Raw genomic sequence first — 21,034 nt, forward strand, 5'->3', positions numbered from 1 at the left:
TGCCTTTTCAAGTAAAAAGTTTCTAATTCTATCTTGAACTCCTTTTACTACAACAGAAAAACATCAACCATGATGTGATTGGGCTTGCTAGAAAGTTTGGAGTCTGAAAACGGCTGCAGGATGTAATTATTCATATATGTATCTTTACAATGGCTTCTTAAAGTTGACAAATTAAATTTTTATAAAGTCATCTGACAGAAAGTGCTTGAGAAATTTTTGAGCTAATTGTCAAGAGAAAGTTACACAAAACAATCTGATGCGACACAGGTTAGTAGTCTCACCGAGTTTTACGGAGTTGCAACTTGTTCAAACCTTCAAGAGCCAATCAACATTGGGGTATAAGATATATTAGAGAACATAAATAACTGACCATCACTGAGTGCAAGAATGCTTCTTACACATTATTTCATCTGTTTTACCTCAGATGTACCTCTTTTACGAGCACAATGGGAAGACACTGCTATTTAATGAATTTAAACGATGAATTATAGTGGTCAGATAAAGATGTTTTGTTTTGCGGTTTTGATGGTTTAATAAACAGAGTTTGGCAAATGCTTGTTGAAAGCGTTTTAGTATATTTGTGTAGCTATTTGATAAAAGAATTTGAATATATAATTTGTTATGATTATATATAAATGTTGATAATATACACAAGGAGTAGTGATTTTTTCATATTATTCAACATTAGAAGGAAAGCAGCTGAACTTAACTGAATAGACACCATGATTTTAGAAATTATTTGCTTTGAATGTTTGGTGATGAACCTCAAATTTTTCCAAGTTGCAAATGACTTCATGAAGTATAACAATAAAACTCAAATAACTGACACCTCGACATTCACTCGCATTAAAACTAGAAAATATGTCTTGAACAAATTGATGGCATAGAAAGATTCGCTTTAATTGTTTGGGTAGCATTGTACGCACTTGGCTTTATTGACTGACATAAAACAAAACTAGCTTCACAAAAACATGTTTATGGCAAATCATGATGATATGTTGGCGTGTGATATTGAATAAGCTATAGGAGATACAAACATGCAATGAGCAACACTACTTGTCATTTGCATGCAGTATGACAGTTATTTGGGACAGTTGTGCAGTATGACAGTTATGTGGGACAGTTATGCAGTATGACAGTTATGTGGAACTATCACACTAGTATTCCAGTTTAATTTGGGGTTGCTGATTAAGATTTTATGAAGATATCCCTCCAAAATCTCTCTCTTCTTTGTTAGCACAACTTAACTACAAGTATTGATGCTGCGAAATCATAGTAATAAATTTAGGTTGTGAGTTGTCTCTACATTCTTTAGCGTCCAAAGCGAGTCCAGTTTATACTTGTCCGTGAGTTTTATTTTCATGGAAGATTGCTTAGTCAGCGCATTTTTTTTGGACGGCAAGGTTGAATTATGAATTTATGTTCATTTTATGAGATTAGGAAAAAGTAATAGATAAGCTACATTGTAATAAAAAAGTAAACACATGTGCTAGTGTAAAACAATGCTTTGTGGCTTAAAGTGCTAGTTTTTAATTCAGTTGCGTTTGCTGCGACAAATTTTGATTTATGATGATGCCTGGGATAAAATACAAATCTATAAAATACACAACTGGATAATTTTACCACTAGAAATGGGTGGCGAATTATGATTTTGAAATCATTGCATAAACGGAATGTTGTAAGATTTTCCAAAAGGTATAGGCCTGCTGCATCTTGTTTTGTCTCATGTGTGTGGCATAAGGAACTGAAAGTTTACATATTGCAAAACCTGACATAGTCTTGAAATGTTTTCGTTTAAAAATTTACACATAGAATTAGGATTTACCTTTATTTTTTATGTCATGTCACCAATAACATATTTACTGCGCACTTCCAACAGCGAATATAATCAATATTCGCTACAGGTGAACCCAGCCTCAACACAGCAAAACAGTTTATCACTCAACTGGTTAACAAAGCTGTCGTTATGTTTTTTTGTTTAGTCATTTAGTGATATTTGTTTCAAAGATGATTCGTTCAGTACGGCTGTTTGCACGCACTGCTTTGTTACTCGATAATACAGTGTATTGTATGGCGCCTTACAGTGCCCCGCGTTCCGTGTTCACTACTCGAGTTGTGAACACGGAACGCGAGTTTGTAAAAGTAAGGTGCAATATATTAGTATTAAGGTAGCATAACCGTAGATCTGGTTATATTAACAATGGTACATCAATAGGCACCCGTTAGCTAATAGAAATTAAACTATGTGTGTATGTACTGTAAAACTAGAGCTAATGGCAAATTATAGTGTCCCGAGTTTGCAACTCGAGTTGTACAACTCGAGTTATATTTACAAACTCGAGTTTGTAAATATAACTAGAGTTGTACAACTCGAGTTACACAACTCGAGTTCATCAAAAAATCAGTCCTAGTTCTTTAAACAGCAACTCGAGTTCAACAACTCGGCTTGAAAACATGGAACGCGAAGCACTGTGGAGGCATTGTACTAAACAACTCATCATTTCATTTTCTCTAGCTATATTTTCTATATGGAATTTTTTTGTGCATCATTAAACGCCATTGAAATAATTTCTATTTTTGTTCAATTTCGGTGTTCATTCAGTTTCTTGTCAGGTTCTAGAGAGATAACTCTTTTTATCATTCGAAAAAGAAGTGGCTCGGTCCCCACATAGATTGTTTTTTTTAGTTTGCTTTTTACATTCTACCATTGTTTTTCTCTCTTTATATTTATAGAAATAAATATGCGCAAATACCGCCAATATATATAATTTAAATATGTATATATATTTAAATTATTATAATTAAATTTCTGTAAATGTTCTGTAAATGAGACACCCCTATTACTCACTTTGCTTTTTTTACAAACCCGTGTTAGTTTTGCGTAACACAACTCGAGTTTATCAAAAGCCCAAGCTGAGTTCTTTAAACAGCAACTCGAGTTGTACAGCTCGAGTTGTGAACACGCAACGCGAGGCACTGTAAGGCGTCATAGTATCGTGGTACGCTTTGAAAATTATATTGTTTTTTAAAGATGTGGTTGCGTCAAATTTGAGTTGATCTTAAGAGAAAACATTTTTTTTCTCTATCAGTTGATATGTTGTTTGTTGTGTTAGGCGATCTCATTGCCAAGATAATTGAAGATTAAAATCGAAAAAATCTGGTCGCGGTAAAAACGCTCATGCCAAAAAAGCATGTCCAGACGTGACCAAAATGATGTCACGCGTGATTTATCTGTCAATATATCTCGTATTCACATCGGCTATTTGCGATAAAAGTCTAGTCCTACGCGGCTCTATTGGCATATATTTTATTTTGTATTTGCTCATGTTGGTTAGAATAAAATTTTAAACCCCGCTACAGATACATTATTATGAATGTTTCAAAGGCCTCAAATAACGAAAATTGAAAATTTGTCTTACTCACTTTCTCCAAATGCTGTGCAAACATTTGAGTACCGACTACCAATTCTACCGGTCTACGGTAATTCTGTCAAGCAAACTATGTAGAATAAGGTCTTTGTATCAGCACAGTTCCGCCGCTACCCACACTAACGATATACAGCCTCCCAAAAGCCTCGCCCACATTATGTCCGTCGCCTATCCTTGGGGCGAGGCTGTATATCATTGCCCACACTGAAAACTAGTTTCTTACTACCATAAGTAAAATAAGCAAGCTGCGTCTTTGAAAAGAATATACATAGGGATAGAGTTTTAAGGATGAGAAGTCTGCTGCAAACTGGATTTGAACTCACATTCTCCAGTTCTGCGGACATCCATATACCGTATCCAACTCACTACAATATTCTACAAATCATGTTTTGCATTATCTTCAACAATATAATTTTATTATATAATTTTTACAAGGAAAAAGATTGTCCTCTCGGCATAAAGCTTTTATTAAAAATATTCATCAAGTCGTGGCCACTCACATAGTTTTAGCTGATACAATAAGACAAATTCATCTACTGCAACAAACTCAAACAAAACATGGTTTATGCAGCACACATTCAAGTCTCTCTTTCCCCTTTATTGCAGTTTCCACGCCGACAAAGCTGCTTCGGCTGGTGGGACGACATAAACATCCTGTAATCAGTAAAACAAATGCAATAAATATATGTCATTCATAGATATGTCATTCTAAAGCATCTACTGAACGCTTTCAAATTGGGAGTTTGATAGATCGCGAGTGTAATTTTAAAAACGAATAAATTTTTAACAAAGGCACAAGTACGCCAAGCCAATGATTCGAAGCTTTGGTTCTGGAAGTTGAAGATTTGCAGTGATCAATCGATTTTCTTCACTTTCTACAAGTAAAAAGTGAACATCTAAAGCCAAATCATAAATCTAATTTACTAGATAAAACTGCCACAGAAAATTTGAAGCAAATATAGCTAGGTGAACCGATAAAAAAACATAAAACAATGATTAGTGATAGCAAAAAGTTATAATTTTATTAATTAGTACATGTATTAATGAGTACTAAAATGTTACCTTTAGTATATTCATCAATCTAAGCCATTGTATTGCTAGATGTTAAAGATTAAAAAGAAGCCGTCAAGAACTCACTGTACATACGTATCTCGCACGCGCAGGAAATTACATTTTAGCCTCAAACAGGGAAATATAATCTGAATGTAAACTCAACAGGAAACTCTATAGGAGACTCAAAGTAAAAGATAAATTTACCTCCATTCTCCGATCTTCCTCCGTAGAACTTTAACTACCTGATGCCAAGAAAACTCCGAGTCACCTTCGCAGTAACTTTACAGCAATTTTTACAATTATGTTGTTCGCCAATAAAACATGTCGATCGAGCAATTCATTAAAGTAATGATGTTAATTAATTTAGTAAATATCGATGTCCATGCGATTTAATAATATAGTAAAATCCCTAAATTTGAGATCACAGACAACGCATTTTACGAGTGATAACATTTATTACGGCCTATATAAAAATTTCGGGCTGATGATTGACTAAGGAAGCGGCTTCATATTTATCGCTCGTGGTTTCTTTTAAGATATATTGCTTTTGACGTCACAAAAGAAGCACCCGCTGGAACGTGAGCTTTTTAAGAGGGCTTCATTCAAACGCATATATCTCTGGACAGGGTTGGCCTACAAAGACAAAAATGGCATCAAATTGTAGCTGATGTTTTAGCCTTTTATGGGTCTTAATTTCATTAAATCGAATTTTTTGACGCAACCACATCTTTAACCCTTTTAGTCCTAATTATTTTCCAGTTGACCGCCTGCCAGGCCTAATTAATTTTTTACATTTGTTATTCAAAAAAGTGAGTTGGATTAGATTGGACATAAATAATGTTGCGTTCAAGATAATTTAAAATGTTTTTTTTTCAACTTGTTGGGAACATTCTAAACTGCAATTTGATAATAATATATGCACATCATGTTAACTTATATGAGATGTTATTGATGAGATTCAAATCGATATACTTTTTGGAAATCTAAGTCTATGCTTAATTGCTACTACCAGTCAACTTTTTGTTTTGGTTGATAAGATTTCAATAACATATTAGAATGACAGGAAAATGTATTAGGAGCAAGTTGCAAAATAAATCTTGGAGTTCTAATTACTAGAACTGAAGTTATCAGCCTATATGCAATATCATGGCATAATAAAGCTTCTGATCCATCGTTCAATCGATTGGTTTATTATGTCTATACGTATATCAGAATTACATTCTATATAGACAGCATTCACATTCTAATGACTGCAAACAACCATTATTGCAATTATGATAATAAGACACACAAGATGCAAACAACTTGAGTACAAAACTGATATCTAGAAATGCTTGAAAATGAGTAAAAAGAATGTGTGTCAAAAGAAGTATAAAGATGTTTATCCAAAGTAGTATAGAATAAATGTTCATAAACTATCTGTTGTTGGTAATCAATGACAGGTGTGGACGCTCTGGGCATATCATAATTGCTACTAGTAAAAGAATCATCACTTACATTTCCACCCTCACCTACAAGTGGTAGCATAATGATAATAAAAATTGTTATATAAAAACAATATAATTGCTTGTTGCAAACTTGCACAACAATATCTAGAAATAAATGCACTTACATTGCCATTTGCATCTACTAAAATTGTGAAGATTTACCGGCTAAATTTTTTTTGGAAATAAAAAACAATAATTCAGTAATTCTGTTGCAGTACATGTAAAACTTACCTTGTGCTGCTAATACAATATTATTCTGTTGTTGTGAATCGTTTTCACAGCTGAATTCTTTACCTGAACTTATAACCACGTTGGATTGACTTAGAAATCTAGATCGGCTTTCGGTGAGCGTATTCAAAATGGCAACCTCCAGAGTTGAAGAAGTTGAAATTTATTATGTGATTTGCCTGGTAAAATGTTTTTATCCAACCACATTTTTGGTATCAAAATTAACATCGGACTGTTATCTTTTGAAATGAAGTATTAAAAAAGCGATATACATAAAAGGAGTATTAATAAAGTTACTCAGCATGTGTCCCTAAATAGTTGGGCTTAGGCCCAAGTGAACACAACTTCTCCCGAAATAGTTGGGATCACGAGTGAAAGGGTTAAGGCAGTATTTGAAATTCTTATTTTGTTAAAGTTAGTTCTGTATTACAGTAATATTATAGTTAAAGGTTAGGACTATAATTAGTAAACAAATCAGTAATCATACATTGACTATCTTAAGTACCTTGTATAGTTAGACTTTGCGGGTCTAGTAAAAAGCGTGATGCGTGAAGAATTGTGTGACGCTGCGTGACGGCTAGAATCATGCCAGATCGTCATAAAATTGCTCCCAATGGCTTACCAGATGCATTTAAGTAGTATCTCAACAAACCAGTAATTTTCTTTCCAAGTTTAAATTATTGTTAAGCTAATTCAGGTCGAAGTTTTTTTCAAGCATGTGTGAATATGACTCCTGACGATTCTAATAGATTTTAAAGTGTTTTAGCTAGTTTTAATACATTTTGGATTAATTTTGACCCTCATGCATTTTTCTAGTTTGTTGAAATTTTTCTCAAACTAGGAAAATGCTTGAAGGTCAAAATTGGTCCAAAATGTATTAAAACTGGCTAAAGTTGTCAGGAGTCATATTCACACATGCTTGAAAAGAATTTCGACCTGTATTAGCTTGAAAATAATTTAAACTTGGAAAGAAAATCTCTGGGTTGCTGAGATATTACTTGAAATGCATCTGGTAAGCCATTAGGAGCAATTTTATGACGATCTGGCATGATTTTAGCCGTCACGCAGCATCACGCAATTCTTCACGCATCACGCGTTTTACTAAACCCGTAGACTTTGCTATTACTTGCGCTACAAAGCCTGAAATTACAAAACACCTCTATATCATCAGACAATTTATTCACTCAAAAACATTGTTGTGAGTTCATCATAATTTACACTATAATTGGTGTAAAGTATCGACTCTCTGTTATGCCCCAATGCCCCGATCAGTTCTGATTTTTCTTAACTAAACATTTTGTGTGTATTTGCAAATTTAATTAGTCAAATAAGTTTAATAAATCTGTTCAAATATAAATATTTTTTTCAAAGAATAAGCTTAATTCTTACACAGATTAATATTATCCCATTACTTCATAACATCTACACTTTTACCAACAACTTGGTAACTTTGTATTTTGTTGCACATTGTTGGGAATCCAATTTGGCTGAGACCTTCAATACTTACTTAAATTTTCAAGTCCAAATATGTAGTCATACTAAAACTATAAGAGGTTACCAATTTGCTTAAACTAACAAACTTGCTGTTTTTATGTATACAGACATGGATGCGTCAAAGTGTAAGGTTTTGACGGATCTTTGTGACAGTCTCACAACTTCGGGAGAGAGTAAACTAGATGAAAGAAAGTTGAAAGAGCTGAAAAAGATTTGCAGGTGTGGCTATGAAATTGTATTTCTATCAAACAATATCACTGGGAATAGATTAAGTTAGCAAAAAGGTTCTTCTACCTTGTTACATTTATAGAGCTTGTATGCATGGATGTTAATAACCTTAATATATTGGCACTGATTAAGAAGACGAAGGATTTTTAGGTATAAGTTTTTAGGAGAAAAGGTAAAGATGCAATTTTTAATTATTATAATTAATAATAATTGATTATATATCCTATAATTAACAAGCATAAGATGAAGACTGGGTCTGTCAAGTTATTCAAAGTGTGAAATTGCGAAAGCTGACTTCTCTGAGTCCTTAGCTTATCTTGAGTAATAATAACCTATATACTCTGGTCCACAGACTATCTGAGGAATATGTGGTACAGTGCTTTGAGCTTCTCTGGTCTCAACTAAGACGCAATCATGCTGAAATTCGGCTCTCAACTTTTCAAATTATCGATGAGCTTTTCAGGCGCTCTCATAGGTTCAGGGAGCTTCTGTTGGAGAACTTCCAGGCGTATCTCGAGCTAACTTTGGGTAAGTACTGCTAGTTGATTGCTATAGTTTTATACATGTTATGTCTGTCTTTTGTTTAAACAAAACTTAACTTAAATGAAGGAATTTTTCTGGTGGTTGACAACTGAATCGTTAGCTCCAATTATTTCATCAAAAAGTATGTACATGCCAATTTTTTATAGAGATTGACTCAAACTCTCCACTACCTCCTCCAAGAAAAGCTGCCGAAGAGCTAAAAAACCTTGCATATCAGGCGCTTCGAAGCTGGCATGGTGCATACTCATCTGGTTATAGGAAACTGGAGTTGGCATTCAATTATCTTCGTAGCTGCCACCAGGTCGACTTTGACCGGGCAGATCACATGAGTGCTGTGCAGCGGCAGCGGGAAGAAGAAGCGAAACAGAAAGCGGAAGCTCAGAGTAAGAAAGTTGTGGACAGAGTTCTTGCTGAAATCGAGGGTGAGAGTTTTACTCATGAGATTGATATGCCATCTTTGTCTGCATATGTACAGTGGTATCAGCAAACACCCAGTGTATATCTAGAAATTGTAATACATAATGTTAAATGCATTACATTTTTTATGCATTAGCACAAGTGGCTTTTTACAACAGCCTGTCTTGCATCTAAATTGAATCACCCTCTATTCTACACTCATCATAGGTGCACCATGGACATGGTGATTTTATATAAAGTCACCCTCTATTCTACACTCATCATAGATGTACCATGTACATTATTTGCAAGGTGTAGTGAAAATTTTCACAAAATGCATGATACACGGTGTTCCTTGTTTTGTATTCTGAGTGGATATTCTATGAGCTTTTGAACAAATTGGAAATAATATCTAACACTTCAAGAATAGTTAAAACCTAAATTGTTACATTTGGTTGTGATATATTTTTATTGGCAGAATAAAATTGCTTAAGGGTGATGTTTTTAGCTGGCCATTGATTTTATTGTATCTTGCTAACTTGTTAGTTATATATGTGTGTATCCTATTATTCTTGTTATTGTTAGAAGTTAACTGTTTTAATGTAATTGCCTCAAGGTACCTGCTTACAGGTTTTAGAAACTGTATTAAAACATCGGAACTGACAGATCAAATATGATCATGAAATGCAGTTACCTACATACCTGAACACAGTCTAATATTCTTTTCAGCTTAAATTTGCATAGTCATAGGTAGTTGTACTAAATGGCTAGCCATAATCGTTCATAGGTAGTTGTACTAAATGACTAGCCATAATCGTTCATAGATATGGATATTTGTGCTGAATGGCAGGTATTAGCTTGCACAGACATGGGTAGTTATACTGCAGTTTTTGTGAGTTGAACGGGCTGATAAAAAATGCATGTTAGAGGAAGCCTGTGTTCCATGTGATTTATGTTGACTTGTAGAGAATGAGGAAGACATGAGGAGCCTGACATCTCAGCTAACTACTTGCTTTAAGCTGCTTCTTCCCTCACAGACATCATTTGATGTTTTTGATAGTCAGATATTTTCTCAGAAGACAGCAGACTCTGGTTTGTGTTTGCATTCTGCCTTTTTTCAAGATAGCCTCTCTCTAAATTATTGCATAGCCTTAGGTCTTAGTCATGTAGGGGCATTAATTATGGGCCATCAACCCATTTCCTTTTGTAGAATTTTGCTCCACTTGTAATATTCTGCTGTTTTAGTAGGAGTTGTGCTCACTTAGCTATAGTGTGCTATTGCTTTAACACTTACACTGTCTTAACTACCTATAATGTCATACTAGATGAATTCCAGGCGTTGCCCAGGTAATAAAAAGGTCTTTGCACAGAAAATTTGTTTTTTATTTCACATAGAACAACAGTTACCATTCTAACTTTCAAACTTCCTATCCTGAGAAGAGCATTTGGTGCAGTTCAAATAAATTAAGCAAAAAAGGTTTTCAAACTTTTTCAAACAATTGTAACTTTTAAATTTCATATCTGAAAAAAAGTGTTTTGTTGAAATAAATTAAGAGAAAAAATGAAACAATTGCAAAGGTGTTTGTAATGTAAATGTGAAATCATTAGCAAGTAATGGCTAAATAATTCTGGATTGCCACGATTACAACAAACAATTATTTGGTATACAATTATATGATTTTAATTCATTTCAGTGTTTCAGTGAAAGTATTGTATAGAGTGATATAGAAACCCTTAGTAATTATCTAATGCAAACACTAACTGGTAAAAATCATCAAAATTTTATATACTGTACATATTAAAAATTAGTAACAGTACAATATATTAACCTTAGTAACTATGGTTGCCTACAGTAACTGTAGTGTATTTAATGGTTATGATTTGCAAGAAAATGTAACATTACAATGTGCTATGTGCAGTACGTACCGTGGGGAGTACTTACCTTCGAGGCAGACGTATAACATAAACTCTGAATTTAACTTAAATGAATGTAGATTACTAAACACACACTTGAAGCTAAGTTTTAGTATGTATTTTACTAAACTTTAACTTTGTCATAGGCTAAAATTTTATCTATTATCTGTTCTCGAATTTGTTTTTACTATAACTTAAAAGGAATAACGCTGAAGTGAGATAGCGAGCATCCGTATTTTATTCAGGCACTGTGGGAGGTATTTCGGCGAATAGCATATCGGCAATTTTTTATTTAGTTGTAATCAGTACACCGACTGCCAAATTTTAGTTACTTCATAGTTGGTTGTTGATATCCTGTGGCAAAAAAAGTCGGAAAAAATTTCATCCGCATTTGGGGAGGGTAGCATAAACATTGGGTTCCATATAGTAAGGCGAAAACATCTTATAACAGGGGCATTGTGACCGGAAGGCACACTTATAACAGGGGCATCGTGACCGGAAGGCACTCTTATAACAGGGGCATCGTGACCGGAAGGCACTCTTATAACAGGGGCATCGTGACCGGAAGGCACTCTTATAACAGGGGCATCGTGACCGAAAGGCACTCTTATAACAGGGGCATCGTGACCGGAAGGCACTCTTATAACAGGGGCATCGTGACCGGAAGACACTCTTATAACAGGGCATCGTGACCGGAAGGCACTCTTATAACAGGGGCATCGTGACCAGAAGGCACTCTTATAACAGGGGCATCGTGACCGGAAGGCACTCTTATAACAGGGGCATCGTGACCGGAAGGCACTCTTATAACAGGGGCATCTTGACCGGAAGGCACTCTTATAACAGGGGCATCGTGACCGGAAGGCACTCTTATAACAGGGGCATCGTGACCGGAAGACACTCTTATAACAGGGCATCGTGACCGGAAGGCACTCTTATAACAGGGGCATCGTGACCAGAAGGCACTCTTATAACAGGGGCATCGTGACCGGAAGGCACTCTTATAACAGGGGCATCGTGACCGGAAGGCACTCTTATAACAGGGGCATCTTGACCGGAAGGCACTCTTATAACAGGGGCATCGTGACCGGAAGGCACTCTTATAACAGGGGCATCGTGACCGGAAGGCACACTTATAACAGGGGCATCGTGACCGGAAGGCACACTTATAACAGGGGCATCGTGACCGGAAGGCACACTTATAACAGGGGCATCGTGACCGGAAGGCACACTTATAAAAGGGGCATCGTGACCGGAAGGCACACTGTATAAATTAAAAATTTAGCGTGTGCAATCACGAAAAGTGTACAGTACATATATGGTAAGAGCGATGGGAATGGTAAGAACAGTTTAGCTTGTGGTTACGTGCGCATGTATACAAACTTACAGTTGCAGTCTTGAGGAGTTCCAATCCTGTGCAATGCGCATTATTCATCCCTAGATTTCAATGGCTATAGCTGGACAGGTGAACGACGATGAACGCTGACATTTATGATAGATAGATGAGTGAAAAAAAAGTGAGGCTTGCTTAGAAATAATATTTGCTGCTCAAACAGGAATTGCACTCAACTCGCAGTAGTGTGTTAGTTTGGTGACTCAGAACTGAAACGAGACATACAAAACATGTTTTTATTTTTCACATCATGGTTGACTCATTTGTACTTACGCAGAGGCTCCTTCTAAAGAGAGTAACAGTGGATTAGTTGCTGACACGAGTCAGCAGGTCATGAAACAGCACGGGTTACTCAACAGAAAGTCTAACATACAAGTGAGCATTGCTAGCCATAGCACTGTTAGAGAAAGTGCAGAAAATACTGACATCATCGCTAACCTTGGTGAGTCATTTCTCATGTCGACTACATATGAAGTGTGACATTGCTATTGAGGCTTGAGATTTGTATTACTACCTCTAACATACACACAACATATAACATCAATTTATAGCATTTGTAACTCACCGTACTCCCCTGCTTGGCTGTAATAACCCAAACTCCATTGTTATGTCTATGACTTTCATAAACTCGTTATGAAACATGCGCCCGATTAAGACTAGAGAAAATTATATAGCAACTTGCAACCAAAGAAGGGATAATAGATGAAGAGTTTAGCTGCAAGTATACTGGAACATTCTAGAAAAGGAAATCATTGCGTAGGACCATGAAAACATTGCCTTCTCTTGAGTCTATACTTCAATAAAATAGGTTTTTTTATTGATAATGGTAAAATAAAGCAAGCTTAAACGAAGTAACCAGTCGTTGTAAGTCTTTTAAACGGATGCTGTTATCACTTAGAGTTTAATAGATGCGTGTTACTGCAGATGAACTGAAGGTGCTGCTCACTATCAAGTACATACCTATGGTTGTCAAATCTATGGCAATAATGCAAAAGTATGCACTCGAACAGGAAACACTCGCTAAACTATTAGATCTCAAGGGGATGATGCAGGGGGCTGTCAAAGACCTTGACCTTCTCAACATTCAGCGATTGAAAGATTCGGGTGAGATATACAATAGAAAGCTGCCATTTAAGATTTGCACCCTCCTTCGTTCTAACCAAACAATGTTGTTTACTTTGAGCAGCTGTAGCCTTGCCTGTACCAGTTTCATTGTGGCTTTTTAATTGTCGGAGTACCTTATTGACTACGTCTCTGGTGATCTTGTCATCCATTTACTGTCCACTTTCTCTTCTGTCTCACTGAACTAACAATCATATAGAACACAGTCTACAAGCGCATCTAGGCTCTTACATTATAGCATCATGGATTAACCATTTCAGCATCAACTACTAACCAATGAAGCATGCTACTAATGTGTGAACCCCAGTCTACTAAGCTATGAAGCATGTGCTAATAATGTGCGAACCCCAGTCTACTAAGCTATGAAGCATGTGCTACTAATGTGTGAACTCCAGTCTACTAAGTTATGAAGCATGTGCTACTAATGTGTGAACGCCAGTCTACTAAGCTATGAAGCATGTGCTATTAATGTGTGAACCCCAGTCTACTAAGCTATGAAGCATGTGCTACTAATGTGTGAACCCCAGTCTACTAAGCTATGAAGCATGTGCTACTAATGTGTGAACGCCAGTCTACTAAGCTATGAAGCATGTGCTACTAATGTGTGAATCCCAGTCTACTAAGCTATGAAGCATGTGCTACTAATGTGTGAACTCCAGTCTACTAAGCTATGAAGCATGTGCTACTAATGTGTGAACGCCAGTCTACTAAGCTATGAAGCATGTGCTACTAATGTGTGAACGCCAGTCTACTAAGCTATGAAGCATGTGCTACTAATGTGTGAACCCTAGTCTACTAAGCTATGAAGCATGTGCTACTAATGTGTGAACGCCAGTCTACTAAGCTATGAAGCATGTGCTACTAATGTGTGAACCACAGTCTACTAAGCTATGAAGCATGTGCTACTAATGTGTGAACCCCAGTCTACTAAGCTATGAAGCATGTGTTACTAATGTGTGAACCCCAGTCTACTAAGCTATGAAGCATGTGCTACTAATGTGTGAACGCCAGTCTACTAAGCTATGAAGCATGTGCTACTATTGTGTGAACCCCAGTCTACTAAGCCATGAAGCATGTGCGCTAATGTGTGAACCCCAGTCTACTGACCAATGCAGCAAGACCTGTCGAGGTATAGGCTGCTGACCCAAATCTTTACGTTTTCACCACTTGGTGCAAGTTGAATGTCTGATCAGCCTTGACAATTGATTCGCCTGTCACGCCTGTCACGTCTCCAAAAGATAGTCTGACAAAAGGATTTAACAACTTGGTACATAAATAACTTCTTCATGTTTGGATTTATGCCAAATCTAATAATACATTTTGCCTGTCATCGTCTGCTCATTGACAGCTCGGCTGTTGAAATGTGACTGCTGCTCATTTTGTCTCTTACTGCCCAATACGTGATATGCACATTGATAGAGAAAAGTGAAACAATTGGGCTGTATTTGCACATTTATTTAATACCGCTAAAACTGGGAGATGTTCCATCTGCTGCCTTTGTAATATTTAAATAAGTCTAATGGAATACACCAATGATTTAATTCATATTAAACTTTTCTGACTTTTAAACTATTGCGCATACGATGTAATATTGCTCATGATTGGTAGAAAGCGGCACGCAAGAAACGTAAATGTTTTAACCATGCGTATCCTGAGAATTAAGTGAAATGATAATTCACCCTTAGTTGTATTAACCATGAGATTTTGTACTGCTGATGAATATTAAACTTGCCTAACATAAAACTAGTTTTTGAAAACTCACGGACAACTGAAAACGATGTGGTAAAAATACGCTGGCAAGTAAATATACATCTAGTTAGTTGCAGCTATAATAACAATAATTAATAGTTTTCAGTGACCTGCAAAGCTCCATGTGTAAAACAATTACTCTTTTTATTAAAGTGATCTGCTCTGTGATCATTTTAGCAAAATTCATCAACTTTGCTGTCATTAACATTCTTCAAGACAAGTAAATTTATAATTTTTTTAAACCTCTGCAGATGACGATGAAGACGATGATTTGATTGAAATACCTGAAGAGATCGATGAGGTCTCTTTTTTCAAGTCTCGTCTGGGGATGACTGGGAAAACTACGAGTGATGAGCCGTCTACATCAAAGGCCAAGCGGAAGGCACCAGTTGTTGCGTATGACCTTGACCTAGAGTACTGGGAGAGTCCTGGTGAACTTACAATTCCTGAAGTGCTGCCCAATGATGCCTCTCGAGGCTGGGTGCCAAAATCTGATTCTACTCAGAGCTTTCACAGTGTAAGAAACCTGCATTGCGAGTCTGAGTATGTGAAGGTATTGTATGTCTGAGTATGTGAAAGTATTGTATGTCTGAGTATGTGAAAGTATTGTATGTCTAAGTGTGTGAAGGTATTGTATGTCTGAGTGTGTGAAGGTAATGTGTGTCTGAGTATGTGAAGGTATTGCGTGTCTGAGTATGTGAAGGTATTGTGTGTCTGAGTATGTGAAGGTATTGTATGTCTGAGTGTGTGAAAGTATTGTATGTCTGAGTGTGTGAAGGTAATGTGTGTCTGAGTATGTGAAGGTATTGTATGTCTGAGTATGTGAAGGTATTGTGTGTCTGAGTATGTGAAGGTATTGTATGTCTGAGTATGAGAAGGTATTGTATGTCTGAGTATGTGAAGGTATTGTATGTCTGAGTATGTGAAAGTATTGTATGTCTGAGTATGTGAAAGTATTGTATGTCTAAGTGTGTGAAGGTATTGTATGTCTGAGTGTGTGAAGGTAATGTGTGTCTGAGTATGTGAAGGTATTGCGTGTCTGAGTATGTGAAGGTATTGTGTGTCTGAGTATGTGAAGGTATTGTATGTCTGAGTGTGTGAAAGTATTGTATGTCTGAGTGTGTGAAGGTAATGTGTGTCTGAGTGTGTGAAGGTAATGTGTGTCTGAGTATGTGAAGGTATTGTGTGTCTGAGTATGTGAAGGTATTGTGTGTCTGAGTATGTGAAGGTATTGTATGTCTGAGTATGAGAAGGTATTGTATGTCTGAGTATGTGAAGGTATTGCGTGTCTGAGTATGTGAAGGTATTGTATGTCTGAGTGTGTGAAAGTATTGTATGTCTGAGTGTGTGAAGGTAATGTGTGTCTGAGTATGTGAAGGTATTGTGTGTCTGAGTATGTGAAGGTATTGTGTGTCTGAGTATGTGAAGGTATTGTATGTCTGAGTATGAGAAGGTATTGTATGTCTGAGTATGTGAAGGTATTGTATGTCTGAGTATGTGAAGGTATTGTGTGTCTTGAGTATGTGAAGGTATTGTGTGTCTGAGTATGTGAAGGTATTGTATGTCTGAGTATGAGAAGGTATTGTATGTCTGAGTGTGTGAAGGTAATGTGTGTCTGAGTATGTGAAGGTATTGTGTGTCTGAGTATGTGAAGGTATTGTATGTCTGAGTATGAGAAGGTATTGTATGTCTGAGTGTGTGAAGGTAATGTGTGTCTGAGTATGTGAAGGTATTGTGTGTCTGAGTATGTGAAGGTATTGTATGTCTGAGTATGAGAAGGTATTGTATGTCTGAGTGTGTAAAGGTAATGTGTGTCTGAGTATGTGAAGGTATTGTGTGTCTGAGTATGTGAAGGTATTGCGTGTCTGAGTATGTGAAGGTATTGTGTGTCTGAGTATGTGAAGGTATTGTATGTCTGAGTATGTGAAGGTATTGTATGTCTGAGTGTGTGAAGGTATTGCGTGTCTTGAGTGTGTGAAGGTATTGTGTGTCTGAGTATGTGAAGGTATTGTGTGTCTGAGTGTGTGAAGGTATTGTGTGTCTGAGTATGTGAAGGTATTGTATGTCTGAGTGTGTGAAGGTATTGTTTGTCTGAGTGTGTGAAGGTATTGCGTGTCTTGAGTGTGTGAAGGTATTGCGTGTCTAAGTGTGTGAAAGTATTTTAAATATGAATTGTAATGTGATGTAATTGTAATATGAGTTTCCAACTTTGACATATTGTATGTCTGAGTGTGTAAATTTTGAAAAGTGCATCTTTGTTGTCAGTTTTAATTGCTTACATAAAAGCCTGGGATTTGTAGCATTCTTGTGTTAAAGGCTAAACAGGAGTTACTTTTACTTGATGAGGAAAGTAATTGTGTAAGTATGTACTTGTGGGTGTCTGCAACTCACGATGTTGTCAACAGTCATTTGGTTGTTACAGAGTCTGCAAGAGCTCTACAGTTCAAGAAAAATAGAATTCTCAGGAAAGTTTGTGCCAGTCAAATGGACCTGTCGTGCTCCATTACCATCTGGAAGACTGTGTCCCCGCATGGACAGGTTGAAGTGTCCCATGCACGGCCCTATTATAGCCCGCAATGGTGATGGATCTCCTGCTAATGGTGCAGATGTCACTAAGTTTGCTCAGATCAAAAACAAACAAAGAGAAGGTGAGTTTTCTATATAGTGTGTTTGAAATGAGTCGATTTCTCGGCAGTATGTTTGAAATGAGTCGATGTCTCGGCAGTATGGGCGAGACGAATTGCAGCAATTCTGGTAGTTACAGTTCAACTCACTATTGCTGGTAGTTACAGCTCAACTCACTATTGTTGGTAGTTACAGTTCAACTCACTAATGCTAGTAGTTACAATTCAACTCACTATTGCTGGTAGTTACAGCTCAACTCACTATTACTGGTAGTTACAGTTCAACTCACTATTGCTGGTAGTTACAGTTCAACTCACTAATGCTAGTAGTTACAATTCAACTCACTATTGCTGGTAGTTACAGCTCAACTCACTATTACTGGTAGTTACAGTTCAACTCACTATTGCTGGTAGTTACAGTTCAACTCACTATTGCTGGTAGTTACAGTTCAACTCACTATTGCTGGTAGTTACAATTCAACTCACTATTGCTGATAGTTACAGTTCCACTCACTATTGCTGGTAGTTACAGTTCAACTCACTATTGCTGGTAGTTACAGTTCAACTCACTAATGCTAGTAGTTACAATTCAACTCACTATTGCTGGTAGTTACAGCTCAACTCGCTATTACTGGTAGTTACAGTTCAACTCACTATTGCTGGTAGTTACAGTTCAACTCACTATTGCTGGTAGTTACAGTTCAACTCACTATTGCTGGTAGTTACAGTTCAACTCACTATTGCTGGTAGTTACAGTTCAACTCACTATTGCTGGTAGTTACAGCTCAACTCACTATTACTGGTAGTTACAGTTCCACTCACTATTGCTAGTAGTTACAATTCAACTCACTATTGCTGGTAGTTACAGCTCAACTCACTATTGCTGGTAGTTACAGTTCAACTCACTATTGCTGGTAGTTACAGTTCAACTCACTATTGCTGGTAGTTACAGTTCAACTCACTATTGCTGGTAGTTACAGTTCAACTCACTATTGCTGGTAGTTACAGCTCAACTCACTATTGCTGGTAATTACAGTTCAACTCACTATTGCTGGTAGTTACAGTTCAACTCACTATTGCTGGTAGTTACAGTTCAACTCACTATTGCTGGTAGTTACAGTTCAACTCACTATTGCTGATAGTTACAGTTCCACTCACTATTGCTGGTAGTTACAGTTCAACTCACTATTGCTGGTAGTTACAGCTCAACTCACTATTACTGGTAGTTACAGTTCCACTCACTATTGCTAGTAGTTACAATTCAACTCACTATTGCTGGTAGTTACAGCTCAACTCACTATTACTGGTAATTACAGTTCAACGCACTATTGCTAGTAGTTACAGTTCAACTCACTATTGCTGGTAGTTACAGTTCAACTCACTATTGCTGGTAGTTACAGTTCAACTCACTATTGCTGGTAGTTACAGCTCAACTCACTATTACTGGTAGTTACAGTTCAACTCACTATTGCTGGTAGTTACAGTTCAACTCACTATTGCTGGTAGTTACAGTTCAACTCACTATTGCTGGTAGTTACAGTTCAACTCACTATTGCTGGTAGTTACAGCTCAACTCACTATTACTGGTAGTTACAGTTCAACTCACTATTGCTGGTAGTTACAGTTCAACTCACTATTGCTGGTAGTTACAGTTCAACTCACTATTGCTGGTAGTTACAATTCAACTCACTATTGCTGATAGTTACAGTTCAACTCACTATTGCTGGTAGTTACAGCTCAACTCACTATTACTGGTAGTTACAGTTCCACTCACTATTGCTAGTAGTTACAGTTCAACTCACTATTGCTGGTAGTTACAGTTCAACTCACTATTGCTGGTAGTTACAGTTCAACTCACTATTGCTGGTAGTTACAGTTCAACTCACTATTGCTGGTAGTTACAGTTCAACTCACTATTGCTGATAGTTACAGTTCCACTCACTATTGCTGGTAGTTACAGTTCAACTCACTATTGCTGGTAGTTACAGTTCAACTCACTATTGCTGGTAGTTACAGTTCAACTCACTATTGCTGGTAGTTACAGTTCAACTCACTATTGCTGTTAGTTACAGTTCCACTCACTATTGCTGGTAGTTACAGTTCAACTCACTATTGCTGGTAGTTACAGTTCAACTCACTATTGCTGGTAGTTACAGTTCAACTCACTGTGTGCTCCAATCTGGGGCTGAAGATTTAGTAAGGAGTATAGCCAATAATACGGAGATGAAGAGTTTTGTATGTTGTTGTTGTTGAAGACTGAATCTAGAGGTATAATTCATAGTGGAGATTTACTAAGAACAGGTTGAAATACAGAGATGAAGCTAGAGAACAGTAGGGCTATAATTGCATCAAAATTATAGTGAGTCATAATTATGAAAGAGATATACTGTAAGTAGGTGTAAGTAGGGTGAGTTAGAGTCATAATGACTATGGTAAACCAGTTCTTACTGTTCAACTCAGCACTTCTATCAGCCCGTCGTAAAACAATGACTGGCCTGCATATCAAACAGTTCTTGACCATCATTACTTGCAGAGAATCCTGACTGGCAGGATCCATCTTTACTGAGGGACATTCAAGCGGAGACGGGAGTTGACCTTAAAGTCAAAGAGAAGTGCAGGAAGTCGAAGAGTCGTAACTCCAAGCTAACCAACATAGAGAAGATGAAGAATACGACCCGGTCAAGATTGGAATCTAAGGTCCTGAGCAGGTAGGTTTCTTTCCATCATCTGCAAAGTCACACAAGTATAGCTTGAATTGATACATCAGTATCTTTGGTCTGTTGACAAACCATGTTGCTACCATTGCTTTATCTATTGACATTCTGATCTTGTTCAGGAGAGCTATGAAGAGGGTGGCAAGTGCCATGAACCATCTCGACCAGAAGAAACTCAAAGATAAGTTCTGCCACAGCTTCAATTCAACGTTTGCCAAATGACTTGTTATTAGCTGATTCTGGTGTTTAACTGTCACACTATCTGACTGTCACACTATTCTACCGTCACACTATTCAACTGTCACGCTATCTGACCGTCTCGCTATCCAACTGTTGCATTATCAGACTGTCACGCTATCAGACTGTCGCATTATCAGACTGTCACACTAGAACAGTTGGTTGTATGCAATCATTCGCGATCAGTTGTCTTTCCCAGCTATCTCTGCTTTGTAGAGGTTTTCTATCTACTGCATTTGTCACAGTTTTATTGATACATTTTGTTGGTTAGGTAACCGGCAGCATATTTAAGGAATGACACTCGCAACTTGTGCTCTGCGAAGAGCTTAACTTTTGTTACTATTTACAGCTTATTTATTACTCTATAGAAATACATGATTCATTTGTATAAATAGACATGATAAATTGCTGGCTCATCCTATAG

The 21,034-nt window shown here is 36.9% G+C and overlaps 1 protein-coding gene across 1 annotated transcript; it reads left to right on the plus strand.

Annotated features, from left to right (window-relative positions):
- The first annotated feature begins 1,374 nt into the window (after window positions 1-1,374).
- On the plus strand, window positions 1,375-20,995 carry LOC137405886 (UV-stimulated scaffold protein A-like). Its single transcript, XM_068092333.1, has 11 exons — window positions 1,375-1,403; window positions 7,798-7,909; window positions 8,271-8,446; window positions 8,608-8,883; window positions 9,824-9,949; window positions 12,442-12,606; window positions 13,089-13,268; window positions 15,287-15,552; window positions 17,458-17,683; window positions 20,193-20,367; window positions 20,496-20,995. The coding sequence occupies exons 2-11, from the start codon at window positions 7,800-7,802 to the stop codon at window positions 20,593-20,595; spliced, it is 1,800 nt and encodes a 599-aa protein (XP_067948434.1). The 5' UTR covers window positions 1,375-1,403; window positions 7,798-7,799; the 3' UTR covers window positions 20,596-20,995.
- The last annotated feature ends 39 nt before the right edge of the window (window positions 20,996-21,034 follow it).

This window comes from Watersipora subatra, chromosome 1, assembly GCF_963576615.1.
Source record: "Watersipora subatra chromosome 1, tzWatSuba1.1, whole genome shotgun sequence".
In the NCBI taxonomy this organism is placed as follows: domain Eukaryota; kingdom Metazoa; phylum Bryozoa; class Gymnolaemata; order Cheilostomatida; family Watersiporidae; genus Watersipora; species Watersipora subatra.